Raw genomic sequence first — 12500 nt, 5'->3', positions numbered from 1 at the left:
TAAGAAACTAAAGAGAATAAAACAGCAATACTCAAAGAAAAGAACCAAAGACTATACAAAATAGAAAAATCTAAATAAAATAAGCTAAAAAAATGTAATATTAAATTAAAAAAAATCGTTTTCAAAAAAATTGTATATCTAAATATTTAACTGTTTTTGTTTTCTTATTGTGAGAGTGTTTGTTATTTTCCACTACCAAAATTGATACTAGTCGAGGAAAAAAGTAGAAAAGAATCTAACGAAAATGAAAATATTTTTTAATATACAATTTTTTTGTGAACTTTTTCAATCAGTATATTAAGGAAGTACTTTTAATTTGTGCTAGAAACGCGGACAATTTATAATTATTTTAAAAATGTTTTTGCTAAACTTAACTGTTTTTATCAATGCATAGGAAAGGAAGAAGCTATTTATTTGTAAAAAAAATGTTTTTAACAAGTTTTTTATGTAAAAAAATAAAAAGTCATTAATACTATTATTTGAATATAAAACATTTGGTTGTTTTCAATACCCTCATTGTATTAGTCTGCACTTTATTGAAAAATAAAACGTAAAATATTGCAAAAGGGCTTTTTTAAAAAGCGGAAAGACTTACATAACGAATAAACATAAAAAAAAAAGTTAAACAATTACTCAAGTTTCTAGTGTAGGGGAGGGAGGGGAGCATTGGGCAGTCGGGAGGTTTGGGCACCCCCTCATTTCTCACAATCTATTCTAGATATTTTTTGTTTCCTACCATTGCACTATTGTTTTATAACTGGCAACACTGCTCATCAAAAGTGTCAGTTGTCATTTCACTTGGTTGTCAAGTTACATGCGCTTAATGGTTTGTTGCGTACAAAAGTAAATATTTTGTTTGGGATTTGAAGAAAGATAACAAAGAAATCTGCAAGAAAGGGTAAGTATCTGTGTTAACTTTTTCTTTTGCATTTAATAAACATTATATTTACCTGGCAATTAGGATTCAACATTTGATAAAAATAAACTTATTCAAATCTATTTGAAAAGTGAGGTTATAGGGAGCATTGGGCACGCAGGTAGGAGGGAGGTTTGGGCATGCCCAATGCTCCCCCTTTTTTGTAGTTTGCTTTGGTGTCATACGTTTGTGGTTTTTTGCTATGTCTATTGAACTGAATGTTTAATCACTTCTTTTTAGGACAATGCCGTTTTCATTTAGAAAGAAAAATAAACGACGTGAAATACCTAAAGATGTTATTTTGCGCGCATTGGAAGAGGTTTCTAAAGGAGGAAAAATTAAAACTACTGCGATTAAATATGATATACCCAGGTCTAACCTTCAAAGATACATAAAACAGAGTGGCGTTGTGAAAGATATTTCTTCTAAATTTATATCATCCCAAATATTCATGAAAGATGAACAAGAAAAAATTTCAGAATATCTTGTAACTTTGTTTAAACTAAACCATGGAATGTCAAAACTGAAGGCACGTGAATTTTTTACGAATACGCCACTGCTATTAATAAAGAAATACCAGACATCTGGGCAGAGAAGAAACTTGCATCCAATGATTGGCTAAGGGGATTTTTTAAAAGACAACCTCATCTTTCGATAAGGACACCAGAAGCTACCAGTCTCTCATGTACAACAAGTTTCAATAAGAAAAATGTCAGAGATTTTTTTGAAAATCTTAAAACTGTATATGAACGGCATTGCATCGGCCCTGAGTCTATTTACAATATAGACGAAACTGGATTATCAACAGTACAACGAACCCAGAAAGTGATTGCTCTAAGAGGCACTTAGCAAGTTGGGCAAGTAATGTCAGCTGAAAGAGGGACACTTGTAACGGTTTGCAGCGGTATTAATGCATTGGGTAACTCAATACCACCCTTTTTCATATTCCCACGGGTTAATTTCAAAAAATATATGCTAAATGATGCACCTGTTGGTTCAGATGGAGCAGCACATCCTTCAGGGTGGATGACAGCACCATGTTTTTTAAAATATATACACCATTTTGCAAAACACGCCAAACCAACACCTTCCTCACCAGCTCTATTGCTGCTGGACAATCACGATAGCCATATTTCAGTACCAGTTCTTGATTTTTGTAAAGAATCAGGCATTGTTTTAATGACTTTCCCACCGCACTGCAGCCATAAACTGCAACCCTTAGACCTGACTGTCTATGGACCACTCAAAACTTATTATAACACTGTTTGTAACAGATTGGATGGTAAGCAATCCTGGCAAAACGGTAACAATTTATGAAATCCCAAAATTAGAAGCAAAAGCCATCCCACTTGCGTTCAAGTTGCAAAATATTCAAACAGGATTTAAAAAACCTGGCATTTAGCCATTCAATTCAAACATTCTCTCTGATGAAGATTTTGTTTGTTCTTCTATAACTGGTCGCTGCTTGTCGGAAGAGAATAATGTTGCTACAGAAAAATCGATTTTAGAACAACCTTCAACAGAAGAAAATCTGAGTCTAGAGGATAATACAAGTTCAAATATGGAAGTCACTGGGTCATCTCAACTGGAATCTCTATCTAAAAGCCAGACTAGGGGCACTGTCAATGTAACACCTGATTTAGTAAAACCATTTCCGAAAGCCGGCCCCAGGAAATTGGGTGACATGAAACGGAAGAAAGGAAAAACTAGAATATTGACAGACACACCCGAGAAAAGAATTATAGAAATGGAAGAAAAAGAAAGACAAAGAAAAGATAAGATCAAAGAGCTCAACAAAAATCGAAAATGCTCTAGAAACGAGAAAAGCACAAAGATTAGCAGTGATGATGAAATAGAAAATGCTTCCGTTTCTGATGTAGACCTTGTTGAAATTGATTCATTGGAAGAAGATTTTGATGTAGACGATGTGATTGTTATGGATAGAAAATTCCAGATCAATACCTTTGTGTTAGTTAAATTTGACACCAAAAACACTTTTTATCATTATGTTGAAATAGTCGAAGAGGTTAATCACTCCATGGCAACTGTCAAATTCATGAGAGCGAGTAAGATAAGAAATACGTTCTTGTTTCCTGACATCGAGGACGTAGCCAGCGTCCCCCTGGAGGATATAAAGACAAAATTGCCTACACCAACAACATGGATAAAACGTGGCAGTCTAAAATATAAATTTTACAAGCCTCTTTGGGTCATACCAAATTTAAGATAAGTCTTATTAAGTCCAACATCGTGCAGTATTGATTCCAAGTGACATTGTTAAATTTTTTGTAAAGTCTATGATGAGAAAAAATGTTTGTATTACATTTTTTTATAGCAATGCTATATAATACTTAAGCATAGTAGTATATTAAAACAATATTGTGCATATTAAATACAGTGCCCAAACCTCCCCACAGGGGTGCCCAAACCTCCCAACCACAGGGAGGTTTGGGCACTTTGGACATGTGTTACAAAATCTTTTGTAACTTTGTGGATAATTATAATACTAAAACTCTTCTTAGTAATATTTACTGCCAAATATGTGTGCTAAATATATTTGAAATAAAATTTTGATTATAATAAAAAATAACTGTTTTATAAGCATTTATGTGAAAAAGTGCCCAATGCTCCCCTCTCTCCCCTACATTGCAAATTACTTTCTTAGTTATAGGGAATGATAAAAATTGTGAATAAATTTCATATCAAAACTTTCAAATGTTGTTAAATTGTTATGAAGGATATTATTTTTTTCATCAACGATTCTAAAAAAAAAGAATACAAAAATTTTATTAAAATTTTATAAAAATTTTTTTTTTTACTTTTTTTTAATTATTAAATTACCTAGTTTATTTAATTAAACTTGATATTTTGTTACATTTTTGTTTCCTTTTTTTAGGATTGTATTTTTTTCCCTAGTAAATAAGTGTATTTATTGAAACTCTTTATAAGTTAAAAGATGCGAACTAACTATCTAAAAAAGTTACTTTAAACATGGACGAACAAGTTGTGGGATTGCACATGCTTCCTGGGAAGGCTTGTTATATACATATTTTTATTTTTTCATTTTAATTTACCTCTCCAAGGCCATGAAGGCCACTACAGTTGAGGAGGCTATTTTTGTTGTGGTTACAACCTTCTCTCAACTCTATAACTCCAAAACATGAACCTTGACAAATAATGCTGCTGCGCTGAGAAACAAGTTTAGTGTTATTTTATCAGGGACATGTTGGGAATCAAACTCAGAACTTTTCGCTAATAAGACGAGTTTTCTAATACTACACCACTACCTTGGCAGGTGTAAATGAGTGCATGAGTGGTGCAATGCCTGCCTTAAACGGACTTGGCAGGGCAACCTGTGCCCTTAGCGTTGATAGTAATTTTCAAGTCTATTTCAGTCTATGTATTTAAATTAATTTTATATTTGAATTATTGATTATTTTATAAATATTATTTCATTTCTCTTTTTTTCCTATTTTAATATATGAAAAGTTTACTCTTTACTTTTTTTTCTTCGTAAACTTTTTTTGTTTTAAGTCGAAAAGTTTAAAAATTACACTGAAAAAAGCTCCAATCTAGCAAATATTTATAAGAAAAAGCTTTTTTAATTGAAACTTTATTGAATGAGTTCAGTACTTTTGAATAGTTTTTGTTTTACATATTTCAAATATTAAATAAATTCTTTTAACTGTTTATAAAAAAGATTTTCTTCAAATTATTAAATGTATCTATCTATTATTTTTGCTTTGTATTAATTGTATTTAAAATGCTAGAATAACAAAATAAGATAAAATAAGATAAAAACACAACTTTAAAAATATTATATGTTAAAAAGTTCTTTTGTTTAAAGAATAGTTAATTTGTGAAAAATTTATATTTTATTTAAAAAAAGTTTTGAATCGAAAATATAAAACTATAAATAAATTTTTTAGACACTATTGAAGCTTTTTTTCATTTTTTAAAACGTTTTTCAATAAAATTTTTATACTGGTCATTTAAACTTATTAAGTTTATTTAAAAATAATTAAAATATGTTAAAACAATAAAAAAAAAAACTATATTAACATCTTTTACTGTTTTTTGCTGAACTTTTTTTCTCCTATGTAAACTGACTTACATAGTTGTGGAGGCGGGCACAGGTGATTGCCAGCCATTCCTGCCAAAGGTTGTATATTTATATATATGTATAAATATATTTATTTATACATTTACATTTGCATATATATGTATGTGTATATTGTATGTATCCTGGTATTATATTAAATCTTGTACTCTTTTGTAGAAACATCAAAATGGGTCAACTTTTTGCATATCTCAAAAAGGATGAAACCACTGTTTTTAACCAAGTGTTTAAATTAAAGTTTAGTAATAGTGTTGGCGTAGATTGGAGAACTCTTGGACGTTGGTTAAATATTGAAGAAAACTATTTAGACATTATTGATAAAGATAATAGTAAAAGTGATGAGAAAGCATATTCAATGTTAACTAAATGGTTGCAAATGAATGACAATCCAACACTTGAGGAGTTAAAAACAGCTTTAAAAGAAATGAATAGAATGGATCTAGTAAGAAAAGTAGACGAATTCACAAGTAATATTTTTTAAAATTACATTTAATATAATGAAAAACAGATTTTTTAAATTAAACTTGAGTAAATTTTTCTCATTTTAAGTTTGTTTTTTATTTATGCATCTTTTCTTTTTCTTTATGTAAATAGCATGTATAACAAAAATATAGAAATTAAAATTATATTTAATTTGTAAATATTTATAATATCTGATTTAAAATACCAGTAGAAAGGCACTAACCAAAACTTACCAAAAGCTTTAATCATTTTAAATTAGGGTGGCTCTTAAAACAACATTTTTGAAAAAAACCTGTTCCAAGCCCTTTACTTTGTTCTATATAATACTAAAACACTAGGTTTAAAATTTTTTTGAACAAAAAATTATTTTAGGGGTAGCTCAAAACCCTTAAAAATTTGACTGGTCCCTAAAATTTTGAAAATAAAAGTTCTTCTAAAGTATGTCAACCTGGTACTCAAAAGAAGCGAAATTATATAAAAACTTCAAAAACAGTAATCACTTTACAAAAAAAGCATGTTTATAAAAACTATTTTTTTAAAACTTGAAAATAATGACTTTTTTTATTTTCAGCTTAAAAACAATAGTTTTTATGCATTTATTTTAGAAAAAAGTTATTTTTTTGTAAATTGATTATTATTTTTAAAGTTTTTATATAATTTCGCTTCTTTTGAGTACCAGGTTGATATACTTAAGAAGAACTTTTATTTTCAAAATTTTAGGGACCAGTCAAATTTTTAAGGGTTTTGAGCTACCCCTAAAATAATTTTTTGTTCAAAAAAATTTTAAACCTAGTGTTTTAGTATTATATAGAACAAAGTAAAGGGCTTGGAACAGGTTTTTTTCAAAAATGTTGTTTTAAGAGCCACCCTATTTTAAAAAGTTTAAAAAACTTATCTTTAATTATTTTTAATAAAATTGCAAAAATAAAAACAAGTAATTAATTAAAATAAAAAATAAAGAAACATTTAATAGAAAAAAATATGATATAAATAATAGAAAATATAATATAATAAATAATAGAAAATATATAATAAGTATCTTTAAGGGAATTTGATCTTTACAAATTTAATAGAAAATAGATCAAGTTTTAACTTGTTCCAAAGGTTGAAAACGAGATTTGAATTATTTAAATATTCTAAAGTTGAAAATTTTTTGAAATTTATCAGGTAAACATACTGCTTGCGGAATGTTTACCTGATGATACTCTGAAACATAGGGTCATGGTGAAATATTACTTAAAGGATGTCGGTCAATAGTTATTTATATGATTACTTGTTTGCTTCTTAATTTAAGCCACACATGAAGCAAGTATGAGTCAAATAGAAACTGAATTAATATTGGATATTCATATATATTTTTAACTGATGTGGACATTAGATTTAGATTAGCATTACACATTTACATAACTTTTCTGTGTTAACATTTTTTTGTAACTTTTTTTCTTTTTTTTTCTGTATCCTCTGTCATTGAGTAAAGTTATCCATTTTGCATTTATTTTACTTTGTAAAATTTTACATAGGGACAAAAACAGGTTGTATTGTTGGGTTTCATCTTCATCAACAACTTTAAGTCCCACACTGTTTAAATTAAATCAGAAATTAAAGTTACCTTCAAGTCTGTATTTCAAAAATACAAACTCTGGCCAAAGTAATAGAGGTTAAAATACAAAAAATGCAAATGCCATGCAAATCATTATTTTGTTTGATGTACTACTATTACTACTATGTGATGAATACATTCAGGGCTTTGGAGCAGCTCCAGAGCTGGTGCCGGAGTTATTTCGAGCTGGCAATTTTACATGGAGCCGGAGCTGGAGTTAAAATATTTCCTGCAGAAGCTGGCTCCGTTTTGGGCCAGGTTTGAGCCAGCTCCACCCTTTGATATTTTGAAATTTAAAATTTCCATAAAATTATTATTATATATAATGAGATTTTTTAAAAGAATTCAAAGAAATAGGCTCACGGTTCACTAAAATATATTTATAATTTGTAAATATAGCATTTTTTTATATAGTTTATAAAAAAACAAAAAGGCAAACTAGCAATTATTATAGTATTAAATTATATGTATATATATATATATATATATATATATATTATGAATATAGTCATCAGGGTGATGACTATATTCATATAAATATATATGAATATAGTCATATAAAATATAAATTTATAAGTAAAATTTGTCATTAAGGTTGCACAAACTTTAGTTCAATGTCACTTTTCTGGCTTTTCTTGAGGCAAATTCACTAATGACATCATCAAAATCAATGTTGTTTGCCACTTCATTTTCAATTGAAATTATAGCCAAACTAGACAAACGCTCTTGGTCCATTGTTGACCTCACATAGCTTTTTATGAGCTTAAGTTTACTGAAACTTCTCTCACATGTAGCAACTGTGACTGGTATAGTGAGGAAGATGCGAATAGCAACTGCGGTGTTGGGATATGCATTGGTCAAAGAATATTTATGAATGAGCAGCAAAATGTCGATTGGGCTAGATTTTTCAAAGTTCATCATTGCAGCAGCTTGATATTCAAAGCTTGCCATTTCTGACTGGAAATTGGAAGAATCTAAATCTGCCTTAAAAATTTGAGATAAATTTGCAGCTTTTTTCTTGAGTTCATCCACTGAACTTTTAGAGAGTGAATGTCCACTGAGGAAGTCAAAATCAGAGGATACAGCAGACATAGCCTTAAACCGCAACTCAATTTGTGTAATAATACTGTCAAACACAAGGTTGCACTGAGGTCCGAATTCTGTTTCTGCTATGAGATGGTGAGAGTCATCTTCAGCTTCATAAAGTGCCATCTGCTTCACTTTGAATAAAATTGCATCAACAATCATTTTCAAGATGTCTCTTCACTTTTTCATCTCTCCACTGATAACTCTCTGCATATCAGAATCCCGGGTCTTTCCTTCCTTGAGATTTTTTTCAAGAGTTTTCCAATCAGAATAGCATCTTTGGTGTTGATTGCTATTTTCATGCTCAGGAATTCTTGGGTTTAGTTTTTTCCAGTCACAAAACCCTTTGGAAATTTCTGAGAAATTGTTGGTTTTTGTTGTTGAAAATAACAAACAGCAAAAACAAAATAAAGAATTTTTTTGTTGCTGTACTGCAGCCAAGTGCAAACAAATTTTTCACCATTGGGATGAATTTTTTCGTACTATTTTGAGCTGAAGTGTCGCATTCTGTTGTCAAAATCACACAGGGTGTTTGGGAAAAATTTTCTTCTGTCTTGCTCTGGCCCATGCTCAATCAAAAATCTTGTTTTGTCCGTTATTTTAGGCCATGTTACTGGATCCCTGTGTCGAAAATTTTCTTCTGAGGCCACTGGAATTTCTGAGATTTCTGAATGAAGTTCATCCTAGTCCATTTCAGCTGGGCCTGAAAGCTGGGCATTTTCATCTTCCCTTGTTGGTTTTGAATCAGTTGTGCAAAATTCTTCTTGACTTTGGCTGATGAAAATCTCCTCTTCAATTAATTCCAAATAATGATCTGAACTTAAGTCAATTATAGGATCTGTTGAATTGTCATTAACTTCAATACAAATATCCTCTGAAATAATTTATTTTTCCACTGAGTTTGTTACCAACCACTTTTTGAAACAGTTTTGTCACTTTCTTGGCGCTGTTTTCATTTCTTCTTAAATTCAGCACCAGATAATTTTTTGGTTCAATTCATAATAGAATCATAATGTTCAAAAGTTATCAAAGGTATGTTAGTGTTAAAGGGCACTCTTTAGATCAGTAATGAGCTTTAATATTTAGGAGTTTGTGTCAATTTTCTTATCAACAGCAGCGACGCTGAGAAAATTTGAGAAAACATAAACGAAAAAGTGATTTCATGCAACATGCGAATAAAAAAATCAAAAGTTTACAATATGAAAAGGCATTTAAAAAGATCACATCTATCAGAATGTAAAACTGTTGAATCTGAAATGAGGCTTCTGGCCCAAAGTAAATTTCAGCATTTTTATCACATTCACAAGCTTTCAATACTAAAAAATCTAAACAGATTACTTTAAATTCTTTTGTTATCACTATTAGTAAAACAATAAATCAACTTAGTGCTACAACTTTTAAAATAGAAATTATTAAAATGATAGTGAATAATAGAGTTTCGTTTAAATATTTACAAATGAAGGTTTTCAGTTGATTACATGCCAATAAGGTAAAACTCTTGGATTCATTACTGGACTAGATTCTGTAAGCAATTAGATTAATGAACTTGCTAAAAAAAAGAAACCTGAGATAAAGGAAATATTGTTACAGAATTTATTAATGTGAAAGTAGATGCAGCTAATCGACAACAAAAGAACTATATGGAAATAAATATTCAATATTATTTTGCAGGAAAAAATTTAAAAACATGGGCACTGATAGATGCACAAAGACAGCACAACCCTGCTGCTATCAAAAAAATGGCAAAAGATACTCTTTATAGATTTAATATCACCAAAGATTAAATAGTATTTGCAAGTGTAGACAATGCAGCCAATATGATTAGAGCAATCCCAATTTTAAACAAATATTCAGGTAATAAAAATTTTGAGATGAAGATTTGTAGGTTAAAGAACAAGAGGAGTTTCAACAACAGGATACAAATGAAGATGAAAGTGCAGCAGCTTGGGAAGAGAATCTAGCCTTAATCTACCCAGAATGGTGTCAACAATTGTTTTCTGACATTAAGCTGATGCACTGTTATTCACACTTTGCCGCTAGCAATTTGTATGATTTTGAAAAAACATACATTGCTCAACTTTTGGAAAAAGTCTGTTATGTTGTGAAGAAACTAAGAAACTTACAATATTTTTAGTAAGAAAACAATACAAGGTTGTTTCAATTTTGGATAACAAGACTTGGTTTTACATTCCGGATGATTGAAAGATTATTGCTTTTGCACCTATTGTGTGAGCAATTTGCTGCTGTTGATCAAATTTTCTCTCATTTTATATTTTATATTTCATATTTTTATTTGATAAAACCTAATCAGTTTACATAGCAGTGGAGCCCCATTTTTTAATTTGCCCCCGGGCCCTTGGTTACCAGGCTACGCCACTGTATACTGTGCGCAATGAAACAATCCTAAAGTTCATCAAGTTTTCTCTCTACACCCTGAAATATGGGATAAGTTGAGTCATCTTGTGATTTTTTAAAAAAGCTATGTATATATGATGTGACATCACTCATCAACAATCAACATCGATCTAGGAGAGTTCCTAAAGGAATGATTGAAATTGAAATCTGATCTAGAGAAGAATCAAGGACAAAAGACATTTCAAAATCAATGCAGAAGTGAGAAGAAAAACCTTTTGATAATGATATATTTTTAGCTGCAATTTATGTTGATACTAGATATAGAATACTGTTGGAAGAAAACCAGATAATATGACCAAAATAAGGCTTAAAAACAGTAGCAGAAAATTTTTTTAAAAAGGATACCAAGAATATAATAGAAATTCAAGAAATAAGAAATATTGCTGAGCCATCTACAGTACTTCTTTCAGTTTTAAGTGAATGCCAAATATTCCAATGGAGAAGAGGAGAAGTTTGAAAAGGAACTTGATAAAAAAAAAAAGGTGAAGTGACACCAAAATTAATTTTAATGATAAAAATACTTCTCATGCAAATTTTATGGACAACTGTAAGGTAATGGAAGAAATGGGACGTCTAAAAGTGAATTCTGCTTTTGATGGAATTGAAAATATCCAAAAAGAATACAAGAAGCGCGTCAAGTAGCCACTTGTATATCTATCACACATCGAGATTTTTTTCTGCTCCTAAATTTGTATTGAGTCATATTCGTTCTTTACTCAATAACAATACCTGGTACTCAATAAAATTTATACCTGATATTTTCCATATTTTATTTTAAGGATGATTCAAGATTTTAATTAACAAAATAATACTTACGTTACTGTCATAAAACATTTTAAAAAAATTTTGTTTTTTGCAGGCTCCGGCTCCATTAGAATTTTTAGCTGCAGCTAAAAATTCTAATGGAGCCGGAGCCTGGAGTCAAAGCCAATTTTTCGACCTCTGCTCCAAAGCCCTGAGTATATTGATTCTAGAAGAGTTAGTCTTGCGCATGAAAAAATCAAAAACAGCATGATTTCTGTCAGCAAAGCAAATGCTTTAAAAAGATAAAGTGAAGAGGACACAAAAAGCATAGCAAAGTTTGAGTAGATTTTATTGCTATTGAAGGAAATAATAAAGAAGCTGACATATTATGACATATGTGACATTTTACATGTTTTGCTCTTTGATATACTACTAACCATTTTACATAACTTTTAACTATTTTAATAAAGTTTTTTTGTGGAAAAGTTGCTTTTTATTAAAAGTTTTTGTATATGATGAATTAAATGAAACTAAACAAGTTGCTTTTTTTGATGCTGTTTTAGTTATTATAGTTTCTATTCTAATGAATTAGATGATGGGCGATTCAGTTTGTCTGGCTATCAATGCTATATACTGCATAATGTTTTAAAAGATATTTATGTTTTCATACAAATTTATATTTACATAAACTTCAGCTAATTTTTTTATGTGTTAACAAAAGATTTAAAATTTAACTACATATATTTTATGCACAACATAATTTTTAATGCACTAAGAATTTGATTTATATTAAATTAGCTTAATTTTAAATTTTTTTTAGCTAAAATTAAATTTTTTTTCAATTATTTTTAATAAAATAATAAAAATAAAATAGAATTTTTGTTTTGATATTTTGATAGCATATTTTTAACATACTTTTAGATTATTGTATAGATAAATGCATATATAAACTTTAGAGCACCTAATAGACCTGACAAAAGTAAAACAATGTTTATATTTTTTAACTAAAAATAAATAAGATGAAGAATATTTATTATGGTAACCAATATCCTTATTTTTATTAAAAAAACACCTAGGAAAATATTTCCATGGTACTGCCATGTTTAACTTATTTCTCTGCACAGCGGCCTCTTTTTTCAAAATTCATTTTATATCTG

At 29.4% G+C, this 12500-nt stretch overlaps 1 protein-coding gene across 3 annotated transcripts in view; it reads left to right on the top strand.

Annotated features, from left to right (window-relative positions):
* Positions 1-12500, top strand: part of LOC136075154 (NACHT, LRR and PYD domains-containing protein 6-like) — a 67567-nt gene that overhangs the window by 4257 nt on the left and 50810 nt on the right. For all 3 annotated transcript variants that reach the window (XM_065787505.1, XM_065787506.1, XM_065787504.1), the window contains exon 2: positions 5196-5503. In XM_065787505.1, the coding sequence (XP_065643577.1) occupies positions 5206-5503 (298 nt within the window). In that variant the 5' untranslated portion in view covers positions 5196-5205. The remainder of the gene's footprint in view (positions 1-5195; positions 5504-12500) is intronic.

Source organism: Hydra vulgaris, chromosome 01, assembly GCF_038396675.1.
Source record: "Hydra vulgaris chromosome 01, alternate assembly HydraT2T_AEP".
Taxonomy (NCBI): domain Eukaryota; kingdom Metazoa; phylum Cnidaria; class Hydrozoa; order Anthoathecata; family Hydridae; genus Hydra; species Hydra vulgaris.
The sequence above is the reverse complement of the archived record's forward strand: the minus strand, read 5'-3'. Positions and strand labels throughout refer to the sequence as shown.